At 40.1% G+C, this 25,457-nt stretch overlaps 3 protein-coding genes across 3 annotated transcripts in view; 1 reads left to right on the top strand and 2 right to left on the bottom strand.

Annotated features, from left to right (window-relative positions):
• Window positions 1-927: 927 nt before the first annotated feature.
• LOC146459721 (dual serine/threonine and tyrosine protein kinase-like) lies at window positions 928-9,807 on the bottom strand. Its single transcript, XM_085089161.1, has 5 exons — window positions 9,060-9,807; window positions 5,222-6,747; window positions 4,783-5,026; window positions 2,217-3,543; window positions 928-1,842 (listed from the first exon to the last, which is right to left on the bottom strand). The coding sequence occupies exons 1-4, from the start codon at window positions 9,711-9,713 to the stop codon at window positions 3,145-3,147; spliced, it is 2,823 nt and encodes a 940-aa protein (XP_084945287.1). The 5' UTR covers window positions 9,714-9,807; the 3' UTR covers window positions 928-1,842; window positions 2,217-3,144.
• Window positions 9,808-11,886: 2,079 nt separating this feature from the next.
• The window catches only part of LOC146459718 (ly6/PLAUR domain-containing protein 2-like), a 31,173-nt gene continuing 17,602 nt past the window's right edge, over window positions 11,887-25,457 (bottom strand). Inside the window, exon 2 of the mRNA XM_085089209.1 lies at window positions 11,887-12,402. Within this exon, the coding sequence (XP_084945335.1) occupies window positions 12,011-12,402 (392 nt within the window). The 3' untranslated portion in view covers window positions 11,887-12,010. The remainder of the gene's footprint in view (window positions 12,403-25,457) is intronic.
• LOC146459720 (uncharacterized) lies at window positions 16,706-24,261 on the top strand. The gene is made up of 3 exons (XM_085089030.1): window positions 16,706-18,135; window positions 18,841-23,520; window positions 23,758-24,261. The coding sequence occupies exons 1-3, from the start codon at window positions 18,118-18,120 to the stop codon at window positions 24,259-24,261; spliced, it is 5,202 nt and encodes a 1,733-aa protein (XP_084945156.1). The 5' UTR covers window positions 16,706-18,117.

Genomic DNA, 25,457 nt, shown 5'->3' with positions numbered 1-25,457 from the left:
TTATTTTGCAAGGTAAAATTCCATCAAAGGTACGTTAAAATAATAGTAACTATATTTAAACACAAAAGTAACATCACGTTTGGATAATATATTGGTTTGTATCCCCCCCCCCCCCCCCCCAGGACAAACCAAAAATTTATTGCTACGCTGTTTTAACCTTTTCTGCATGGAACGCGCGTGCGCAACCAATATTCCTATCAATCCTTCTTCTGTTTTGATGAAGTGAGAACGTACCGACACTATTTGAAACATATTCCCAACCCTATGATTAATTAGAAAAGAAAATATCACTTACTAAAAGGAAGCTTAAAAAAATAATTAAAAACAAAAGCCGTTTTCAATTGAGTGCCGAAAGAATTGCGGGTTTTCTTTAGTTTTTCTTTATGGTGAGAGAACTCGCCTTTCACCAACGTGATGTGGGTTGAGTTTTTTTGTTGGCTGTCGTCTTTGCTCCGAGAGGTTTTTCTCTGCATACTCCGGTTTTCCACTCTCCTTAAAAAAACCAACATTTCCAAATTCCAATTAGATCTGCATTATTGTCAAGCACTTAATCATGAGCCTCTGTCTCGGAAGATTGCGAAGGCGTTCCCCAAGTTATTGACAGTATATAAATCCCTTTTACTTTACTTTTATGACGCTGTATGATTGGTGAAAAGAAAAGAAAAAAAAAAAAAAAGAGAGAGAGCGTGGCCTAAGCTTTTTTGACCCCCTAAGAGAGACCATTTTAAAACACAGACAAATAAAAAATACAGTAACTTTTCGCGTGCAACCTTAAACGAGACCTTCACGGCTAAATTTAATGTCGTGTTGCCCAGAACACCCCAAGTGAGACCAAAATTCGAAATTTACACACCTAAGCGAGACGACGAGCATCCCCACCCCTTTCTTTTTTCCTTTTCATCTTAAAACGAAATATTTATGAACATGAACACTAACATGATAAATTTTATTTTAGCCAAGATTGAGAACACTTTCACTCAAAGTTAATTTACAAACAATTTACTTGATCTCCAAAAATTCACTGTATGGTTACAGACATGTCATGCTTTTTAATAGGACATCTTGCGACGCCTACACGAAGCAAAAATGGATCGGAAGCCAAATCAAAAGAAACTATGACTTTCTAGCAACTTGATGCGATTTCTTTAGTTTTACTTCTTTGCCCTCTTTGGTTGGTTACAGTGATTACAAGTGATTTCTTAGACGGCACTCAATTGAAAACGTATTAATCGGGGCATTTCCATTATATCCAATTCATTGTGTTTTATCGTAATGTGCAATTACTCCACAATTTTGACCTCACGGCTTCACCTCACATTTCCCCTTAAATTATAGGCTAACTCAACCCTTCATTTCATCCAGCGCTCTATATAGAGGATAAACTAAGAAATGCAAAGCAAAAATATATTTTACATACTCATTAGTTATGCGTAAAGAGGAAAGGTTCATTCGCGGTTATAAGCCCTTTTCCGAACATATTTTAAACTATTATATCTTCACCTTTTTTCCCTTTCTCAATCAACAAATTATAAACTATTACATATTCACCTTTTTTTTTCTCAATCAATAACATGAAGGCCAATTCAACTACAGACCAATCTTATGGGATCTTTCTAATTTAATTCGACAAAAAATAGCAAACTGGCACGTTAATTAGGGCCGTGTTAAAATGAGTCCTTAAAAATATTTCAAAACAAACATTTCATCAAAGCTTTTGTGTGAAAGCTGCATGAAAGTTTAATCCCCCTCTCCTTATAACACTGTGGTCCACCGTACCTGAGCTATCTTAATTACTTTCTCGACATGAAACTGCACTCCACCTTCATAAGTAATGGTCATAAGCTGATTGGCTGATATTGTTTCTTTGGTAAGCAGTGATTTGGACAATTCCGACCAAGACTAAACGGTGAGTGGTCAGAGGATATTGGACAGCCATTAATAGCCCCTTTTCCAAAATGGCGGCAACAGATTTGAATGAGTTAAAGTTGAACTGAATGAAAAACTGATACCAGCACTGGAAAGAGCACCTTTACTTTAGTAACCTTGCAAAGTTTCAGCATTTTAGGTGTTATATCAGCTTAGGGAATGTAAGATGAAATTTGACAAATTCACAGACGTTTGTAATGTATGACTGGGGTATACGTCATACCCCCAGTCATACAAACGTCTGCAAATTTTTCATTTTTCAACTTACATTTTCTCAGCTGATATTACACCTGATGTGCTGAAACTTTGCAGGGTTACTAAAGTAAAAGTGCTCTTCTAGTGCTGGTACAAGTTTTCTATTTTAACTTATTTGAATTTTCGGCCGCCATTTTGGAGAAGAATCTATTGTGTTGCAGCACCTAACAAACAGTTTAAGGTTCATAATGCTTTACGAAGCCAGTGTGAAGGTTGATTGCAGTCACGTACACAGAAGTTACTCCAGGGTATGTAAGCTTGTTGTGAATGAATTTTGGTTGTTGCTTTCAGAACGTTTTGGCCAGACCAACTTATCCCAATGACTCTAAAGTTAAGAAACGAAAATGAGTCTCATGTGCTACCCAAAATCCTGCTTAGCTTGTTTCCCAGAGGATTTTCTTAATTTTTTTAAAGTTTCTTAGCGTTCGCTTTTTTGCCCACCATGGCCGATTTCGTGTAGCCGGTCTACTGATCAAATGGTCGCTCCATGGAAGCGCTCATGAAAATTTCTTATATGTGGTGTAAATCTTGTTACTATCTGTTACTAAATTCTCTACTGCTAATCCCTCAGGACCCAGTTGTTCAAAGCCCGATTAAGCTAACCCTGGAATGACGAGAATTTTGATTCGAGTTTAATTACTAAACAGTAAAAATTTTTGCAAAAGCTTTGTCCCTCAGTTTTGACTTTGACTTTCCTTACCATAAGCTAAAAATTAGACTTTAAAAATGTTTTTAACGAGCGCGCTGAAACCTCGGTTATCTTTTAATCGTGGGTTAACTTTAATCGGGTTTTGAACAACCAGGCCCTGCCCCGTTGATGGAGATAGGCCGAATGAAAAATCGGTTAACAGAGCGAGGCGAACATACTTTCGCCCCATCCCTCCCTCCCCCCCCCCCCCCCCCCCACACACACACACATACAATTTATGGCTACATTATTCAATACAACGGAGCTACAGGACACTAACCACTCCAACATTCCTGAATCAGTCTCACTTTAGAAACAACCTCTTTCATTGTAATGGTTTCTCTGTCATTCCAACAGGTCGACATCAATTCCCAGCACGAATCGGTCATTATCGGCAGCTTCGCTGGCAAGATACCTCCCTCTACAACTTCTTGCATTGCTTCATTAGTTTCCAGGCCTTCGTAGACCTCGGGCCGCGCTACCCCAGATCCCTCGCACAGCACCCACAGAAGCATTCCAAATGCATAGATGTCGTAAGAAAGGTAGCTAAGGTGACCTTTACTATGGTAACGGTACATTTCCGGTGAGATATGAAATGGTGCACCAAGTGGGGTCATTTTGTATGGAAACTCTGGCTTGGCAAGGTTGATCTTCGCTGTTCCATCATGCATTAGCTACAAAGAAATAAAATAAAATGAATAAATAAATGGAACTTTCAGTGGCGCATCCGCAGAGTGGCTATTCGTCCACTGTTTCCAGGTCGAATTGGAATTTGAAAATGCTGGTTTTTGTGGAGGAAGGAAAACCGGAGTACCCGGAGAAAAACCCTTGGAGCAAGGATGAGAATCAACAACAAACTCAGCCCACGTATGGCGTAAACTCCGGAAACCGACCCGAGCCACATTGATGGGAGGCGAGTGCTCTGACCACTGCGCCATCCCTAAAACAAGAGTAAGAGTAAGTCGAAAAGCTCCTTCATTGGTCAATATTATTTTTGGTTAGCGTTAACCACCTCAGTGAAAACAAGTTAAGCCCCGCAATCAGACATTATAGAATTCCTTCAACAAATCTTTAAAAATATTTAGAGAGAGAAGCATTTCCTCCAGACGCTCCCAAGCTAGAACCACCCTGTACGACACAAGAATGAATTTAACAGCACCACAGTAATTAAAACTACTGTGTAGCCGCTTTCATTTGATTGTTCACTTTTTTAGGATTTCATCCTCAGACTCAAAAGGTGAACCACCTGGTGCAGCATAATGAACATTACCACAGAAATGTTCTCTTAGCTGACACTTGAATGATCACAGTTTAGTGTTTAATTCTATGTACAGCACAATAAACAGTGCCAGAGGAAAGAACGTTTCTGAGTCGTTTATTGCACTGCTCGCACCTTAACATGTCATATTGAATTTGAACCACAATACGAAGCGTGTTTCGGTTGTAGCGATTCCCGCCCACAAGTGCAATGTACGCTGTATAGATGTACTGAGTATTAAATGCAAATATGATGTTGGTTCCGATCTGCACCTGCTTAAAGTGGCAGATAGGGCCATCGCCTCATCGGTATGGGCTCATCTCACCTTAGGCAGATTGTTGAGCATAGCCGGCATAATCATACAAATTGTAAGTTTTTCAAGGACCATTTGCCGGTGGTCCGGTCGGAAAGCAAATCTGCAACAACGACATCTCTCTGGGACAAGTTGTTGTAAGCCAAGAAGACACTAAGTTTTGTTGATGCCATTTGTACACTTAAATGTAGACAGATCTTCATGGAGTAAATTTTTTTGCCTAAAGAAAGGGAGACGGCAGGATGAAGTCAGCATCAGCGTTGTCACGGAGTTTCGAAAGCCGAACACGCTAACAATTATTCCATTACCTCCTACGCCTGCGCGTTTGCCTTCTACTCTTACCAAGACATTTCCAGGTTTCAGATCATCGTAAGTGTAGTTGATCTCATGGATGGCCTTTAGCCCTTCAGCTACATCCAGTGCGATGTTCATTCTAATGAGCGGTGGCAATCCCGCTTGGAGAGCAGCCAGCAGACCCCTCTCAGCCTTCTCCATAACAACATGCATTACATTGGGCTCAGGGAAAACCCAGCCGAACAATCGCAAAAGGCCTGGATGGGAGCCGCCAAGTTTGTGAAACATGTCCCTAAAAGAATTAAAGAAGCATCAAAAACAGCTTTAAAACAAAAAAGTGTATCATTTAATCGTTCTGTAAATATTGCCTGGAATTATTGATCATCAAGTTCATTTTCTTCTTTGACAGTGAATTGATTTTAACCAGCGTTTAATTTAAGTGTAAGCACTGAGGCTAACTGACGTTAATGGTGCGTATATATCTTACATCGTGTTGACCAAATCCACTGCAGTCTGGTTCCAGATTTCTTCACCCAAATCTCCTTTCTTCAGCACCTTCACAGCACATTGTTTTCTTGGTGAAACCTTGCACCATCGCTCACTGACGCAGTCGTAGATGACTCCATGCCGGGTGTTGGCAATCCAGGCACCGAGTCCCACGGGTCCCCGATTCTGCATATTCTGCAAGGCCATTCCCTCAACAGCCAGTGTACGAATCTGGGGTGTAAAATTGACATCGAACTCTTCCAACCGTGAGGCTATCTGGCATTTGGCGAAGTCTGTTTGTAAGGACTCCAGTGAAGCCATGGCAACTTCGAACAATTCATGCATTTTCTGAAGACGACTAAAACATGCTTCGTGAACCGACTGTGCAACGTGCGTCTCGTCAATTGTCTTCAAGAGAGAATTTACGATGGATCGTCGATTTTCTTTGTTGTCAACGTCCTTTTTGGAGTAAGTTGACAATCGTTTTCCGCTGAGAGGCCCCGAGATCTCTCGCCTTAAAACAACACAGACGGCCTCCTTAATCGAGTCAAGAAGCCCATTTAGAACAATTTGAAGCATTTCATCAGTACCTGCCTTCACAGCCAGAAACTGGATGTCATAACTTTCTTCCAAAATCCGCGACACAATTGGATCAGTCAAATCTTCATTGAAGTCAATGACAGCCTTGGTGATGTCATTGACTAAGTCTTTCATCGCCAACTCGACACAAATGGTAAGGGAATTGCACATCTTCTCCAAGATGCTTCCTCTCATATCACTAAGAAATCGCTCCAAAACAAAGTCAAAGTTTCGGAGTGAAACGGTATCGTTTCTTGGAAGGGAAGAGAGGTCTGACTTTAACATAGTTTGAGCACTGCGTTTAAGACGTCGCTGATTTGGCACTTTGTAGACTTCAGCTTCGTGCAAAAACTCCTCTTTTAAACATTTTATCTTTTCCACGATCATCCTTTTCGCTTCTTCCGAGGAGAATGTGAGCTCCGAGAGTGATTCAAACATTTTCATCTCAATCTCATTGCCCTTTTTGATAATCTCTGGCAGAACATTAGCCTTTTCAGTAATCAAAGTTCTTTGCACATGAACGGCGTTCACGAAGGTTTCTTGAAGAACCAACAATTTTTGCACAACTCTTCTTGTGTGTGTCTTCACGACCGTCTTAAACAGATGCTGCAGATTGGATTCGAACGTGTTAAATCGCTCTGTGGCTTTTGATGGTCTTCTTTCCAGTCTTTCTTCACGAACTTCTTTGGCGGAAATGGCATGGAATAGAGGACACGTTTCCCAAGAATCATCTGAAACAAGTCCCCTTCTTTTCAGCTGATTAAACACCTTCTCTCCTTTACTAACTGTGTGCCTTCCATTTCCGTTCTCATCATCATCATTACCATCTTCTTCATCTTCGCTGTTGTCAAACTCTTGTGCTTCTCTTGTGGTGTCTACCTTGTTGCAGACATACATAGTTGGAGATTGAGGAAACCTGTCCTTCAAAGATTTCAGCGTTTCCAGATCCTTAAATGCAATAAAAATGGCCATTAGCCGGAATACACTACCCACGCATTTGCACTTCACATTATTCATATTTCTGTTGCCTCTGCACAAACAGCAGCTATCATGAATATTTCATACAACCAAGCAAGGATAAACGTTAGAGACCACGAGAATCGAGTTGACGAAGGTTTTCACGTTACAAACACAGCAGAAAATAGCACATTTAAGAGACTTAAAAACATGCCGTAAAGTTGCGTACGGTAAAGCTCCTTTAAGTTGTCTGAAAAACTCGATGTAAAAGACTGACAAGTGCAAGACCCCAACATGCAGTGGGAGGGAATGGGAGGTTAGTACGATATTGATTATATCTCTGAGGTTTATCAGGCGCGCGTGAAAGGAAACTAGCGGGCCGTACAGTGAAAAACGGCCCGCAAAATCGACCAATAACACCGCGCGTACCAACTGAGAGACATAATTAAGAATAGTAAAGTATATTTTTCGTTCTGTAAGACTTCTGGGACGTTGATCGTGTATAGACAACTCTTAGAATAAATTAGACAAATGGTACTTCAGGATAAAGGAATCAAAAACTCTTATTTTTCTTTAATAATACGAAGCGAGAGGTAAATATATAATTTGAAGGAATATACTCAGGGGCAACCAAAGAGAGAGAGCATTTAACCCTTTAAGCCCTAAGCGTGATCAGCATCAAATTTCTCCTTGTAATATGAATGCTTATTCAACCCCTGAGGTCACGAGAATTAAGGATATGATCACACAAGGTGAATTTTCTGGATATTTCTTTTCTCTGGTATTTATATAAGAAACGTATGGGGACAAGATAGGAGAATGTGTTCTTTGATAAAATGTTGTTTCTTCGATCCCCAGATTATTTTATGGCCTTTTACAAGGCAAATTTTTCAAGCTAGGAAAGTTGATCTGTTTGGATTCACCGTGGATGATCATATCCTCATTTCTCTTGACCCCAGGGTTGAATAAGCACTCTGGTATTACTAACAAGGAAAAATTTGATGCTGATCAAACCTTAACCTGGATGTTGCTCCAAGGAAACATGTAACTCGACAGAGTAAAATTATTGTCTCCATTTCCTACAAGTTAGGAACGAAGCCGCTAAGAGGGCCTTTTTTAAAATCATTTTGCTATCATAATTTGTAATAACTTTTTAAATTAGATCTAATTATTCGCTACTATTCCCATGATAGCTTAACATGCTTTTTATTTCAATATTTATTTATTATATCTTTTGCACAATTGAAATACTTTAGTTTGTAATAAATTGTAACAGTTTAATTAGTTTGGCAGGGATTCTTTTGATAACAGGGTTGGTTTTAACTCTGACTGGATCACCCTGGAATAAAGAAATAAATTAAGGTGCGTGTATGTATGACTAATCGTTTGAGACACATTGAAGTGAGAAATATGCAGTAGTCATAATCAATGAGAATGATGTGTTATTCATTAAGTGACACAGGCATACTTGAGAAAAAATCTGAGTGCTCCTATCAGGAGTCGAAGACCTTTCGATCAAGACTGTAAACTTTTCTCTTGGTAATAAAGCTATACTCCGGTTTCTAGTTCAGATGCTCCACCACTGAGCTACAGAAGACTCGTGAGAGCTAAGGTCATTAAACTAGGGTCATGTGACAAACATCCTGCATACTGCTAGGATTGAAATGTCATGTGTGGCTCCTGTAACTCAGTGGTAGATTGGAAGGTCTAAGGTTCGACTCACCTTATAGGAGCACTCAATTTTTTTTCCGAGTGCTGTCGAAACTCGATTATCTAGACTTGCTTTGCTGGTCCCATTTTTTTTCATGAATATTAATAAGATGTGATCTTGAAAAATTGAAGTGTCGAAAAGTTCATTAATCCTTCCAAATGTGTCTTTAAACTCTGGGTTTTAATCTGTTTTGCTTTAAAAACGTGCAAGTGGCACAAGATAAACAATGTATTCTGATGCATTCAGCTGAATTCTGATTGGCTCAATTGTTATGTTGCTAAGGGAATGTCATGCTTGATTAGTTCATTCTGCAATTCTGATCTATTCACAATTTAATTGCTTTCTTTATTTCCTTTGTTTACATTACTAGTGTCTCATTAATATTCATATTTTTGATTATGCAGACTATTTACTCAAGTCCCAATGTGTCCGGATAATTGAGGTTCGACTGTATTTCATAATGCCTGTGATACATCGATCATTCTCATTTTATTGGCACCAGGCTTAAAAAAAATATTCCATCACATTTATTCCGATCATAATCAATGTAATCATCAATGTCATTAAAACGTTGTGAGGTATACAGACTTACCGAAGATCTCAGATGATTATCGCCGTCAATGACATAAACAAACAGAGGAACGGTTCCTTTCTGTAGAAAGTCATCTAATACCTTGTCCAAAACCTCCGACTCATTCTTCCCTGGAGAATCAATCAACTCGATTCCACTCCGCAGAAGTTTGTGATCCAGTCCCACCTCAACAGTTTCATTTAACTTATTTTCGTCGTCTCTGTCCTGATCTGAAAGTACTATGAGCTCTTTAGGGAGGTGTTTGCTAGTCCTGCTAGTAAGCTGTTCTGTTTTGACTTCCTTGCCATCCGATCCGACAAGAGTCGCGTAAGGCTTCTCGGTGTACTTGATCCTCACTATTCTAGCAGTGCAAGGGTTTTCATACACGGGTAGGGAACTCTGTCGCAGAAGCTCGTTAATAATCGAGCTTTTCCCACAGTTTCGTTCGCCGATGAAGAACACAGATGGACTCTTCTGAAGTTCTTTTTTTACATCATCCAGTTGGTTGAAAGGAATTGGTGCTGTTTGAGTGTCGTCTGCTTCGCCGACGTCAATGTCGAAGTTCTTTGCGATTTCTTCAAAACAATTCGACGTTCGCTTGAACAACGATGTCGTTCGATCGTTGTAGCATCGGAATTCTTCTATCGCTTCTTGTAAAGACTTAGCGCACGACATTTATAACGCAATATCTCACTGCAGTTCAAAGAAGCGAACGATAAAGGTACATTACTTCCGTACTTTTTTCTTTAGACTTTTCGAAAGCGATCTCGTGATTTCTGGGAATTTTCCCAGATACATGGAAATACTACCTGGGACTGGACTTCTAGCAGTAAGAACAAGCGGAACACAAATTAAATTCAACCGAAAAGCAACAAGATACCACATCGTCTTTTTATTGCTTATAGATACACCCGATATATACTCTTTTTTATACTAAAGAGAGAATATTTTTCTCGCTGAAACTTATTTTAATTTTTTTCAAAGGATTTGAGGTGTTCTGTACATCTAATCTCGTACCCCGATCTCAGTAGTCGGTTCGGGAATGTCGATTACTGTACATCAGTACAATGCACTAAATGCAATACAATAAAATGAGCCAAAACATCCTTGATTTCGATACTAGTAGAATAGCAAACTGCATATTCAATTTGAAGGTTACAGTTTTAATGTATACGGCGTCGTATACCCGCGTATGCGGTATCAATCTTGTACCCAAAGTCCCCAGGCTCTTTTGCCAGCGGTTGGTCACCAGGAGAGACTCTGGGGTACTGGAATTTTATTACCGCAGGATTCCTGCGGTAATGGAAGCCGTTACGTAGCTGAAACAGAACAGCCAATGAAAAAACTATTTTTTTCGAATTCTCCAGAGTCTCTCCTGGCGCCGACCCGCTGACCAAAAAGCCTGAGGACTCTGGGTACTAGATTGATAAGGTATATGTAGTATTAATCTCGTGCCCAGATCTCGGCTATCCAGATCTCACTGCCCGGTGGTGGGAGATCTGGGTACGAGGTTTTGGAGCTATAATTGCAGTTTGCTTTTACGAGCAGAAGGTGAAATATGAGGACTAATATTAACCTGATCTTCTCAATAATTAAGGAAAAATTTTTGTTTGGGTTTCTGAACGTTCTTAGTGTCTTCCGGTATCATTTTGCCTTCGGGACTCACAACGGTTATCGGTAAAAAAGATTGCATTACGTTTTAAATTTAGTCTATTTTAATCAACCTGGTTACTTACCGATTGAATGATAATTCCGAGGAACATAGAATAGATTATTTTCGAGCTGCTTTGAACCCATAATGAAAAGTGCAAAGTTTTTGTTATGAAAATTAGTTTTCATTCATATGCAAACAAAACTAATTTTCATGTGAAAAGCTTTGCAATTAGCTTCGTTTTCATAGTGAGGTTCAAAGCAACTCGCAAATGGCCTATTTGATTCTAGTTTTATTTATTTATTTATTTATCTATTTATTTATTTACTTATTTATTTATGTTTGGCTCTATTAACAGAGATTTAAGTGCTGACGTTTCGCTTTGACGAAGGGCTAACTCTCGAACCGTTACAACTCAAATCTCTTTAGACTCTCTTTATGGTGGCAAAATTACCTTTTCAAAGTCTGTTGATAAAACCAAATATTCGTTTCTTCTCTTCCACCAACGCAGTATCTTAATTGCCGTAGAAAGTGACCCTCCTGTCTATTAGGTTTGCCATTTCACAAAAAATAGAAAAAAAAAATGTGAAAAGTATACATTATTATAAGTATATAAGAAAAAAATGTTTTTGGTTATTACGATTTATGTTATCATTAATTATTATATTTAAAATGAGGTGATAAAGAAAAATGAAGAGAAACTCTCCAAAACCACAAGGCTAATACGATGGAGACAACTGGATTTGGGTATTTATTTAGAAGAAAATTCCATTATAATCTTGTATTAAAACAGAAAGAAGTGATTGAAAGATACAACGAATAAATGGGCGGACAAACGGGTCGATGGATCGATGGATGGATTGAGGGACGTACGTACGGACGGAGGGACGGACGAACAGACGGACGGACGGACGGACGGATGGATGGATGGATAAATGGATGGATAGATAAATGGATGGATAAACGGATTGATGGACGGACGGACGGATGAACCTACGAAAACTACTCTAGGCTGTAAAGTTTTGTCCTCAACAACGACAGGCTTCATATACCGGAACTGGAAAGTCTTTCTCAAATGTATTTTTACTAGTATCTTTTCTTTAAGATAAGTAGTACAGTTAGAACTTAACATGTACTTAATTAAATTGTATGTATTCCTTATTATGTTTTTCTAACAGTAAATAATCCATCCAGGGCTACAAGTTGTGGATATTTTTTTAATAAACGCTTCTACTTCTTCTAATACAAAACAAGAAAAAAGAGGCTATAGGATAGCATTGCACCTAAAGTGTACTAATACAAGCACGTCTGAAGCTTGTGTTCATGTCATGATCACTTTACACAGGAAACAAGCAAGAAAGGCCCCAAACATGTACAAGCCCCTCATCAATGTGAGCCTAGATGCTCCTGACAATCCAGCAGGCGTTGGCCCGTTTCCTTTGTTACAAAGATCTTCCTCACAGCAAGATTTACAAACAACTGTCCCTTCTGCGTCGGGTTCTGAACACTTCTCCGAACATTCACCAGCACATCTTCGTGTAAAGGTAGTCACAGAGCCGTCCTTGAGAATTGTTTTAACGATGATGCAGTGATTCTCATTAGAACTGCAACTGACTTCCGTGTTATTGCCCAGTGCAGAGGAATTAAATGCGCAGTGCTGGAGAGCTTCAGGTTCGTCTTCATGAACGCATTTGTAACACCGCAGACTAGAAACTGAAAACATAAAAGGAAAAAGGTGATATTTTAACGCTTTCGCCTTCAAAGGGAGAAAAATGACACTAATCTTAGACACAGGTTATCATTCAAATTTCAAAGCTCTCCAAGGAGGAGCTGATAGTCCGACTTTTGTTTTACTCAATGATTTGGTACCGAAAACTGGATGGATGATTAAAGTACTCCTTAAGGTCCATTAAGACCACGTAAGACCAACATTGAAACATGACGCGCCATATTTAACATGGCTCGCCTGTTATAATATATTTCCGAGTTGCATTGAACCTCAGTATTAAAACGACAGCTACGTGCAAAGTTTTTCATATGAAAGTTAGTCTTCATTCAAATGCAAACAAAAGTAATTTTCATATACGTTTCATACAAAAAGCTGTACACTTAGCCTTGCTTCCATGATGAGGTTCGAAGCAACTTGAAAATGGCCTGTTGTATTCCTTATTGTTTCAGATTGGAAAATGTGTATATGGCAGATAAGAACATGATAACAAAGCAAAACGCTAGGGTGGGCCTACATTAGACTAAAACATGCCATTCGGAGAGGGCGGAGTGAGAGGGGGGCAGGGGGAGGTGGATGAAAGAAGCAATCTTCAAGGTCATCACATGATGTAATCCTACCCCTCCCCCGCCCCACCAACACCTGCGGTACAAAGCCAGAGGATGGGCATGTTTACATGGACTAGGAAGGATGATCCTAAGTTAAATGATCCTAGTAGGCAACATAACTTTGCATTTTGTCTTCTTATTTGAACGTTAAAAAATACAGCCGATCGAACCCGTATTAAGGACGGCGCCTACTTTTGTTACTGCGCATACGTTTTGTGCATCTGGAGATACTTGGGTTTCCTATCGGTGGCGCTTACTAATACAGGGATATTTTTGCGCGGTTTAAAACTAAACAGAGAAAGTACAACTCAGCAAGCGCTTTTGGTATCCCAAATTGTAACTTATTCCCTTAGTTCTTTTTATTTAAATCTTTTCATTTTTTGGTTCCTCGCCTGTTATTAATTTCTAGACATCATTATGCAATATGGAGGCCAACTAGAAAATCGGATGGTTAACTTGGCCTCCATCCTCAATCTACCTCAAAATTTTCAAAACAAACTAAAGAAATTTAACCATATAAGAATGTAATTAAAACACACTAATTAATCTTGAGGAAAATAAAGGTTGTTGTTGTTGTTGATGATGAAAATTGGGGGTAACCGTGCATTTTTCGGAGGTAATAAAGCTTCACTTTTGAAAAATTGCTGCTTAATTATCTCTAAAAGAAAAATGCGTGGTTACCCCCAATTTTCATTTTGGATTCCAGTGGCCCCTTGCTAAGATCTGCTTTTCCCGCATAGTCATAAACCGCGCAAAAATACTTCGGCATTAGTAGGTAACGTAAGCGGTCAGTTTTCAAAGTTCCAAAAATTACTGTAACAGTGTCAAGGGGTGGGGGGAAGGCGGATTCCCATCTCAAACCTGAGCTTTTGTTATTATTGTTATTTCAATAGATGCTGCTAGTTGACGTAGGATCTACAAAAGACCTAATCAGCCAAAAATAAACTGTAGCGCAAGGCTGATACCACGTGAAAAAGTTGACTTTGCGAGACAACAACCCGACAGAAACCGACAGAAACCGACAAAACAGGGCTGCTCTGTTGCTGGTTTCATATAGAACTGCTACACTGTGCTGACGAGTTCCAATAAGAACGAAACAGCTGTCCATGGTTGCAGCCCTGTTTTGTCAGTTTCTGTCGGGTTGTTGTTTCGCAAAGTCAACTTTTTCACTTAGTATGAGCCTTGCAGTTTGTGTTATTTTAATACAATTTTTTCGTACCTAAATTGTTTCCAACTGAAAGATCGCAATGATTATTTTCTGGTCATTTAAAAGAAACATGTGCTGCACTTCTCTCTCAGACGAATGTCTAGAATTTTAATGCCGTGCGTGTTGGAATGCTTCAATTTTCCACTCCCCTCTAAGCTTCTATACCACTCGCAATACACTCGTGCCATTCGGGGAAACACGTGTTTCCGACATGATGTGGGTTACGCCGAAGAACGTCGGCGTTGGGCAGCTCCAAACTGGCATACGATCGTGGCTTTGGCGTAAAGCGGCATAATACGCAGGTAGTACCTGGCGTAATATTACCTAGGATCTTATATACTTAGTAGATCATTCAAATGAACTGTTGTTATCCCAAAATATCCAGGATTTCTCTCCCGATGTAGGATTTAGAGTCTACTAAGCGGTTGTCCACGGGTTGTCTTTAAGAAAAAGATCTAGAACTGAATCAATGCAGACTTGAGAAAACCGGACAGTAAATGTTATCGAGTGCATGAAATTTGCTTCCGAGGATAAATATCCATACATTCGAGTCTAACTTACAATTGGTTGGTTTATGAAGAAGCAAGTCGCATCTCAAATAACCTGAGTATCAGGCCTTCAAAGGGGAGGGGAGAGGGGGCAGAAAGGGAAGGCAATTTTCTCTCCTTTTCCCTCGTTCCATCCCCGCGCCTTATCTCCCCCTCCAAGCCTCCGCTCTGAAAGCCTGATATTCAGGCTATATCTCAGAAACAAGATGTCTGAAGAACGCCTGTCGAGACTTGCCTTTTATGGCATTTTCACCACGGCAAACAAATTTATCACCAAACGCAAGGGAAACATGTTTCAAAGCTATTTGAAATTTAGAGATAAAGTAGACCGAAAGTATTAGCTGTGAACACTTTGAACTCCCCCACTAACCACTCCCCACCCCCACCCCCCATAAAACATCCCTGGATCCGCCCCGGTGAAGAATTAGAAAGTTGTACTTTGATCACTTTCGTTTCGCTAGGAGTGCGCTCGCCTTCAAACATGAAACTGAAAGTGCTTACCAACCTTCGCGTTATCGCAGACATCTAAATAAACAGGGCCACTTTGGAATTCCGACGAAGTTTCCGGTATCATGAGCAATATTCTTCAACAGTAAAATTTATGGAAAGGCACTCGGATATATTAAAAAACCCATGATATGATGAAACCGCTCGTTATAACGAATACAATCCTCAGTCTAAACTTATATAAACGGTAAAAATATTTCATGTGATTACTATGATGACGAAAAAATGCTCTCACGCAACTTATTGTAAGCACGCGAGGAATGTCAACAAAATATGATAACTTTATTTTTTAAGTGAGGCCCGCAACATTCCTTTAAGCGTATTGCATTTGGCTCACTATCATTTTCAAAATTTTCTTCTACATTAGTGCTTTCTCTAACCAAAGAAAGGAAAACCAGCTTCTGTTCAACTTCCAAATAAAAATCACAGACCTTTTAATGGCAAGTTTCAAAGATTTTAAGAGGCAGATAACAAACGTCTCCCTTTTTCAATGGCTGTTAATCTGCATCGAAATATGCTGCTATTTTAATAAAATAAATATTCTGTTGTAAAAGAAAATTGAATTTCAATTTAATTTCGATTTACTGCCGATTTGTCGGGGCCAGCAAACGGTTGTCTCGGTTAACTAGGCGAGAAATCCCTAATTATAAGTCGTGATTACACGATTAAAGTTGACCCTCTAGCTTCCTAGGATAATAGGATCATCCCAGCAAGAGGGTCAACTCTAACCCTCAGAGTGAAAATGAAGAAACGATATCAGATGGTGCTAGCTCAATCTGCCAGCTAGGTTCACCCCCCAAATCTGTAAACAAGCCGTGGGAGAGTCATTCCTTTCTCTCTTTACTTTGCGGGCTGTTTATTTAAAAGCTAATACAAATACTCATTTGAAAGCTACTGATGTATAATGCTATTTACGAGATACACTTATCATCATCCTCTCTCAGTACATTAGCTCTACTCAGAAGCCCGGCGGTAGTTCAGTATACGGCTTTGGTAGAAGCTCGGGTTTAAACTCTAGTTTAACTTATTTTACAGAGACATCAACAGCCTAAATCACCATTAAGCATATTAAAAAAAAGCGAAGAAATGTCGTAAAGGACGATTCGGGTGGTCGGTCACATAGATGAGATTAGCACGGTTAACTTTCAATGAACAAATCTTTACATGAGAAGTTTACTGGGAATTATACCATGAAAACGTCACAGCGGTATAGAATAAAATTTAACATACCATGTTAGATTAATGTACATCAATCCCTTAGCAATGTAATATTTTTTTCTCATTTTAACTATACGTTGCTAGTAGGCGAATAATGAGTTACTTGTTAAAAGAAACTGCCGGCACACAAACAAAAAGTAAAGGCCTTTTCAGATCGCCCTTGAGGTAGGCGAAATGAGAAGAGATATATTTTAACGCTGTGACTATATGCCCGGCAGCCGGGCACGGTCTTAGATAGACTAAATGCCCGGCAGTCAGAAATGTTCATCGGATTTCTACTGAAAGTCACGATAAACAGTAGTGAGAGCATTTGATGTTTGCTTGGAAATATCAAGCGATTCTAAAAATTATTTTGGTTTTGTAGTGGACGAATTATCCAAGCGCGGGCATACTATAAAATCGCTGGGTTCTCGACACTTAGAAAATATTTGAGATCGACTGCCGGTCACGGCATCAAATACACTAAATGCCCGGCAGTTAGAAATTTCAATCGAATTTCTATTGAAATCACAATAAACAGTCGTTAGAGTATTTGATGTTTGCTTGGAAATAATAAGCGATTCTAAAAATTATTTTGGTTTTGTAGTGGACGAATTATCCAAGCGCGTGTATACTATAAAATTGCTCAGACTGCCGGGCACGGTCTTAAATAGACTAAATGCCCGGCAGTCAGAAATTTTCAACGGATTTCTACTGAAAGTCACGATAAATAGTGGTGAGAGTACTTGATGTTTGCTTGGAAATATCAAGCGATTCTAAAAATTATTTTGGTTTTGTAGTGGACGAATTATCCAAGTGCGGGCATACTGTGAAATCGCCTGGTTCTCGACACTTAGAAAATATTTGAGATCGACTGCCGGTCACGGCATCAAATACACTAAATGCCCGGCAGTTAGAAATTTCAATCGAATTTCTATTGAAATCACAATAAACAGTCGTTAGAGTATTTGATGTTTGCTTGGAAATATCAAGCGATTCTAAAAATTATTTTGGTTTTGTAGTGGACGAATTTTCCAAGCGCGAGCGTGATACCATCCGGATACCAGAGGCACGGTTTCAAAGCCCTGTAGGTCACGCTGGTTTAAGAGAAATTGGACTCACCCAGTTTGAGTTCAAATAACGTCGAGATTCGTTGTATGGTTGCAAGTGATTTGAAACTACTGTTTTTACTTTCCTTTCCTTTACTTTACTTCTCGGAAAGTACTACCCCAACAGAGGCCGGCAGCGGTCGTGGCAACTGCTCGGGCATTACGTCATGCAGGCTTGTCACGATGCTTCGTAAAAACTGGCGGGAAATAGTACAACACGTGAGGTCAGTTTCATAGACCAGAAGTGTCGGATGCGATACATCAGCGCTGTCGATTACAGAAGTTATGATGAAGAAGAGAGGGTTTTTTAGGGAAGGTAAGTTGTGAGCAAAGGGCCATCTATCAAAATAGTCGATTTTTATCTGTTGTATTTAATTTCGCGCGAATCTTGGTTGTAACTAGTACTGTACATATTTTTGGTTGGAGATCCCGTTCATCACTTAACAGGGCGCCAAAGTACTAGCTGCCCAGAACAAGAATTGCTGGTATAACGTAGTATTTCTCTACTTATATTTCAGCTTTGACAATGGATCCCAAGCTGCAGGTTAGATATTTTTGCTTTCCTGGCCTTGTTTGGCCGAGCAATTTGCCGAGTGTAGCCATGAAATTTACAATGTTATACGATCCCATGTAAAAGACACAGATTTTGCGTTACCTGTAAAGCGATTGTAGTGTAACGCAACATCTTCACGCTACCAAATCAAGAAAAGTTTTTCAAATAAATTGGATATTTTGCAATACAAACCAGGTAAATGCGTCGCCTTGTTTTAATTCGAAGAGTAGATATAAAAGGGGGATTCTGGCTCACTTTGATTTCATGCTGAATTTTAGGGCAAAAACTGAAAAAAATAAAATAAAATAAAAAAGCTTAAAATCAGCATAAATCTCAAAGTCATTCGCAATTGACCTTGGTACAAAAACGAGTCCTTGTTCCTGCTGAATTTAGGAGCAAAAAATCTAGTTTCAAGGTCATTCGCAATTGACCTTGGAAAAACGAAAAAAAAAGTTATTTTTTCCCAAAATAAAATGGATTACACTACTATGACTTCAAAACAATTAAGCTTAATTTGACAAGAACGAAAAATAAAATATTCGAAACATATGAGAAAAAGCATATGTACCAAAATTTATCATTTACGCTAAAGTCATTTAAAAGTGCTATTGCTTTATGACGTTCTTGTCACCGTCGCCGTAATGCCTTCTTAAACTCCCTAATATTACATATTGTGTTCGTTTTTTTTATTTTAAGGATATTGTTGAAAATAATACTTTTGAGAGCACAACGAGGTACGAGGCAGCTTCACTGGAATATCCCAAAATTATCCGGACGACTAGGGTGACGCTCTTGTCAAAACGGCCCGAAACATCTACTGATGTTATAAACTTGAGTAGAATGCCTTCGCAATCCTCATGTCAGGAAATGAAGGACCTTTGCAAAGAAGGGAACTGTGTTGGTGTCTCCTGCGACTTGGGAACATTTACATTGGAGTCAATTGAAGTGTTACTGGACATACATCGTCTCAGGGATGTGAAGAGTGACGTTCTAAAAGAAGAAAAATGGCTGAAAAAAGAAATAAATGTCCCCAGTGCAACCTGCTCATATTCAAAGGAACATCTTTCATCTTATTTCGATAAAATCTTCAATACCCCCAACAATCAAAGCGTCCTAACACACAATCCTTGCATCCTTGCTTCTGATTTGGCAACCATCGCGGGGACTGGTTGGCTTAACTTCGCCATAATCAACGTCATCGCAGAAATGCTACACAAAGAAAGCGAGCACACGGCTGCACTTTTGTTAAATAATGTCATCATGGTGAATCATAATGATCTTGGCGACTACGTCAGGAGCGAAATCAGAAGTTCCATAAAACATGTCATTCTCTTTGCAAATGTTGGAAAATCTAAGTCGGGAGAAGTGTTTATCAGTAGGCCTGGAAATCCAGGATGCCACTGGACACTACTCTACATCGATTTGACCGTTAACAAATGTTACTACTGCGACACCTATTGCTGGGGAATGCCCAAACATTTGAATACAGAAATTGGACCTTTCATGGATGCCATTTACCAAGAAATCGACTTGACGCCTAAGCCTCTTAGTAAAATTATTGAAGCACACGTGGGAGGTATGGGATCATCAACTCACCTTTGCTCAGAAGCATGCCTTAACATTCCGACACAAACGTGTGCTAATGTCTGTGGTGTCGCTGCAGCAGTGCTTGGCGCAATTGCTTGCACCGCTCCCGAGCTTTGGAGAAATGTCTTCCTCAAACGCAATACCGATCTTCCAATAAGCTTGAAGTGGTTGCTGTCTCCGTCGACATATTCGGACTTCTTAAGATGCACCATCATTTCCTGGCTTTTAACAGATTGCATAGATGTTGCTGCTATTGGAATAAACCGCGAGGCAATCCCAAGGCCACGTGAAGATATTGCCCCTTCTCGATGTCGCCGTGTGGCTGATACAGTGATCATTTCTGACGATGAGTGCACTAACGAAGACAAAAATGAGAAGGAGAAAACCGATGCACGCGTAGAATCAAAGTCTGAAGACGCGAAGAATGAGAGGGCGTGTAAAGGACCTGCAACTAACCAGCAACCCACAAAGTGTGAGGTTCTGTCTGGGGAAGGAAAGGGCCGTAAAAAAATCAAAACTAGAAGAATCAGGCCCGGAGCAAGAAAGAATCGTGAACAAATTCAGACGGAACGATTTACGGCTGGAGGAGAAAGGAATCCTCAAGGAACATCGATGAATATTGGCTATGACAAGAAAGTCCAGGTTAAGGGAGAAAAAAACCGAAAGGAAACTAAGATCAAAACAAGAAATCTTAAAATAGACAGAATGGGGAAGGGTGAAAGAATTTTGTTCTCTCGAGACAAGATCGAACATGCAACAGGGGACGAGGACACGGGCTCATTCCCAGAAACGATCTCTACAACGACTGAAGATGAAGACAATCGTTCTTTACCAAGAAACATCCACAGAATGTCGGAGCCTCAGGCTGAAGGAAGTATCACGAAGGATGAAGATGATGACCCCTTCCCAGGAAAAGGCGATCATATGTCGGAGAACGAGAGAAATGTATCCCCCCGTGACAAGTTCGATAGTATGGGGAAGAAAGAAGACAATGGTCCCTTTCTAGGAAAGAACGACGGTATGTCGGAGGCTCGCGATTGCCCCTTCCCAGAGAAGAAAGATGGTATGTCGAAAGATGACGATTGCCCCCTCCCAGGAAAGAACGATGGTTTGTCGGAAGATGACGATTGCCCCCTCACAGGAAAGAACGATGGTTTGTCGGATGACGGTGGCCCCTTCCCAGAGAAGAAGGATGGTATGTCGGATGATGACGATGGCCCCTTCCTAGGAAAAAACGATGGTATGTCGGAGAATGACGATGGCCAATTCCTAGGAAAGAACGATGGTATGTCGGAGGATGACGATGATCCCTTTCTAGGAAAGAACGATGGTATGTCGGAAGATGACGATTGCCCCCTCCCAGGAAAGAACGATGGTTTGTCGGATGACGGTGGCCCCTTCCCAGGGAAGAAGGATGGTATGTCGGATGATGACGATGGCCCCTTCCTAGGAAAGAACGATGGTATGTCGGAGAATGACGGTGGCCCCTTCCCAGGGAAGAAGGATGGTATGTGGGATGATGACGATGGCCCCTTCCTAGGAAAGAACGATGGTATGTCGGAGGATGACAATGGCCCCTTCAGAGGCAAGAGTGAAAGTATGCTGGAGGATGATAACAATGGAACCTCCCTTGGGAAGAGCGAGAGTACATGGAAAGACGGAGGCAATGGACCCTCCTCAGGAAAGATTGAAAGAACCGACGACAACGAAGAGCAACGGATATTTTATGTAGGACAGAAAATCTCCGACTTAGATGAGCTTGAAAAGCTGAAAGCAGAGTACGAAGAGCACTATTTCTGTGAACTATGGAAAAGGGATGTACGCTCTTTACAAGCTGCTGCAAAGCGTGTTCCTAAACGGGTTGAAATTGCTAAACCATCTTTAAAATATTATTCTCTTAAGCTAGTTTGCAAGTTTGGCGGGAAAGCAAGGAATCGTGCGCAAAGAATAAGAAACACAAAAACATTTCGACAAGAATGCCCTTTTGAGGTGTACCTTCTTCTGTCGCCAGACGGAAAATACCTCGAAGTTATCAGAGTCAAAGAGGTTCACAACCACATCGTCAACAAGACCATCTATGACCACCTACCGAGGCAAAGAGCATCTCGTGTTAAACAGAGTGTTGAGAACATCCAGGAGGCAATCAAACTGCAAGCTAATCCAAAACTTCTGCAGCAGAAAGTGGAGGAAACCACTGGGCGAAAGGTTACATTAAAGGATATCGCAAATGTAAAGCAGCGATCTAAACATCATATGAACAAGAATAATATAGAGGACGTTATTTATCATCTCAAAAGTCAACCAGGCTCAACCACTGAGATTATAATTGACGAGGAAAGCAATTTTAAAGGTATATTCTTCCAGGATAAATATATGCAGAATTTGTTCGAGAAATTCCCAGAAATGATCCTAGTTGATGCGACCTACAAACTGTTGGACTTGAGAATGCCTGTGTATTTACTGATGTGTATTGACGGAGATGGCCTTAGCGAGATCGTTGGCATGTTTATTTTAGCCGAAGAAACAAAAGATGTTATTCAAGAAACAGTGGAGATTTTCAAAAAGAACAATCCTTCTTGGTCTCAAACGAAAGTCATTATGTCTGACAAAGACTTCACTGAACGCGATGCTTTTACAAATTGCTTTCCTGGTGCCTCTTTAAACATATGCCTGTACCACACTCTAAGGTCTTTTAGGAGGGAAGTAACTTGCGAGAAGATGGGGATAACATCAGCAGAAAGACTGCGTGCTTTGGAAATCCTGTCGCGGATGGCCCACTCAAAAACATCCACCGAATACGACCAAGCACTCGATGAGCTCAAAACCTCCAAAATGAAAAGTGTCTCTGAGTATGTTCTTCAAAATTGGGATCCCATAAAAGAGCAATGGGTAGCTTGCTTTAAAGACAAAACCTTAAACCTGGGTGAAACAACAAACAATAGGCTGGAGTCAACCTTCAGCAAAATCAAAAGTGTTTGCTCTCGGTACGCAAGTTTGATGCAGTTTTTTTCCGAGTTTTTCTGTGTGCTCAAAAGCTTGAGAGAGCAAAGAAACCATCATTATTTGATGGCAATAACTCGTAAGAAAACTGACTTTGGAAGCCTTGATAAGGACCTGCAACTTTTTTGTGACTGCTTAACCCCTTACGCTTTCAAGTTTGTTAAAGACCAACTGCAGGCTTCAAGTCATGTAAACGTACTCAACCAGCAAGACGACAACGAGTTTACTCTCTCAGAGGCTAAAAACGTTCAGGAACCGCACAAGGCGACACCATCATCCTGCGATTGTTCCTTTTTCACCAGCATGGGCCTACCATGCAAACACATCTTCAAGGTTCGACACGTACTCAACATTCAGGCCTTTTCCAAAACCCTAGTACACGAGCGATGGACTATGGACTATTACCAAGGCGTAGAGCGTTTTCCGTCGACGATTTTAGACCACCACGAGCAGAAGGATTGTCCATCAAGTACCGAGGACGAGACCTCTGGGTCCTATCGCGTAACAGCCTTGCCAAACCAAGAGAGCCAGATATTCAAGACCTTATCGCAAGCCCAGAAGTTCAGAAAGGGGCTACAGATCGCCCAGACTATGGCTTCCCTCCTAAGCGAAGGTGGAATGGCAACATTTCGTGCCAGATATGATGTGTTGCAATCCATTGTCAAAAGCTGGCAACTTGGTCACGAGGTTATTGTTGGTGAGGTAGGCAGTCATGGAAAATCAGCTCCAAGTGAAGGTGAGGCTATGGTTGATGAATGCCCAGATACAAACATCGAAATTAGCAAAAAGGTAAAGGTGGGGGAAAAGATGGAAAATGCCGAGAGCGGGCAACCTCAGTTCGACCATCTTCAAGAGCCGGAAGAAGGAAAACAGCCGTGGACCAACAAAACAGATGAAAAAAATGAAGAAAACAATTGTGATAAACTGCAAGAAAAGAAGAAAACAAATGAAAAAAACCAAGAAAAAAATGGTGAGAAACTACAGGACGGTCGGACACTTCTTACTAACATTAAAATGCCACCGAAGATGCTAAAACGAGGTCGACCTAAAGGCGCAGAAGTTACCGTGATAGGTCTTCCAAAGAAAAGGAAAACTAAAGAAAAGAATGAGAATATAAAACCCTTTCACAAATTAACTCCAGTGGAGAAAGAAATCACCATGCTCAGATTCTTGACAAATGATTTGGCTGCTGCCGAGGCTTCTTTGGGTAAGAGAACCCTGCTTAGCGATGACCTAAGCAGCCTGCACGAAATTTCCGACGCAATCCAAGACAAAGAAAATCTTGATGTTTATCGTGTGCAAAAATACTTCAGCAAAGAAGCGTGGCTGGAGGTTCTAACTTTGATTAAGAAGAAGGAGGAGATGGGATGGTGCTGTGCTGTTTGTAGAAAGGTGATAAACGATGATTGCGAAGATAGTATTGCCTGTGACAGGTGCCTATTGTGGTATCACTTTAACTGCACTTCAGTGACAAAGAGACCAAAAAATCGTGACTGGTTTTGCAAATCCTGCAAACTGAAGCTTAAATAGTTCTGTGAGCAGTTATAATGAAAGGCACAAGCGTTTTCCTAGGCATCGTTTCAACATTATCAGTGCAAGCAAAGTTGTTGAGAATGGCGTTGATGTGTAGCTGGGCAGGGCAATGAAGGATGATAGCAAGGCAGACGAATAAGAATGACGATCTACACAATTTGAGCCTGTTTACCTAAAACAAAAACCAATACAGAAATTGTAATGGCATGTTTTAATTTGATTCATATATTGTCTGTTTTTGGCGTAACGATAAATGTAAGACAAATCAATTACGAATGACGATGGAGCCATGAAATCTTGAACTGTCTACTTAACTGCCAGTACAATAATTGTAATCGCATGTTTTAATTTTATTTTTATTGTACATTTTTTTTGCTTAACGATGAATGTATAGCAAATTAATACGCATGACGATGGAGCTATGAACTCTTGAACAGTTTACTTTACTGATAATATAATAATTGAAATCGCAAGTTTTTATTTGATCTTTTTTATATTTAACAATTAGATTATTCGCTCTCGATTTTCGTCGCGTGATAGCTGATGAGGGCGCAGCCCGAATCAGCTATCACGCATAGAAATCGAGAGCGAATAATCTAATTGTTTTAGTATAAATCTATTAGTCGTTCAAAACTTAACAAGTATATTACCGAAATCCTCCTCACAGACACTTCGAAAACGCGAAGAAGCGGGCTGAATTTTGTTGATAACCGCTACTCACCATCTATCACAGAATAGATAGCGGGTAGCGTAGCAAATCAGAGAACGGCATTCGTAATAGAGCGCTAGTAGATTTATACTAATGTCATTTAGTTTAGTGGTTTGTTCCTTAAAGATAGTTAATCTCCCAACCCTGTCTCCAGGAAGAGGAGAGAACCCAGAATTGAAGTTGGTAAATCTTCCAGAGCAAGTGGTAAAACACTCAAGGCGAAAGTGGGTAATTTGAAGTAGAATGAAAGAAGAATTAAATCTTTTGAGTTCTAACGGTATTTAAACGAGCTATCATGTTTATATTTTGCATGTGACTGTAATTTTTGGCCGCTGGGTATTTTGGAATTTAAATTACGTGTAACTTTAAATTTTGTATTTTTATCAAAAGTAAATATTACATTAAAGTAGTCCTATTCAGGGAATTAAGTTTCTGGTATTCGATATACATTCCTCGGAAAAATCGAAAACCGAGAAATCCTCGC

Source organism: Pavona decussata, unplaced genomic scaffold (genome assembly GCF_977016875.1).
Source record: "Pavona decussata unplaced genomic scaffold, jaPavDecu1.1 SCAFFOLD_217, whole genome shotgun sequence".
NCBI lineage: Eukaryota > Metazoa > Cnidaria > Anthozoa > Scleractinia > Agariciidae > Pavona > Pavona decussata.
The sequence above is the reverse complement of the archived record's forward strand: the minus strand, read 5'-3'. Positions and strand labels throughout refer to the sequence as shown.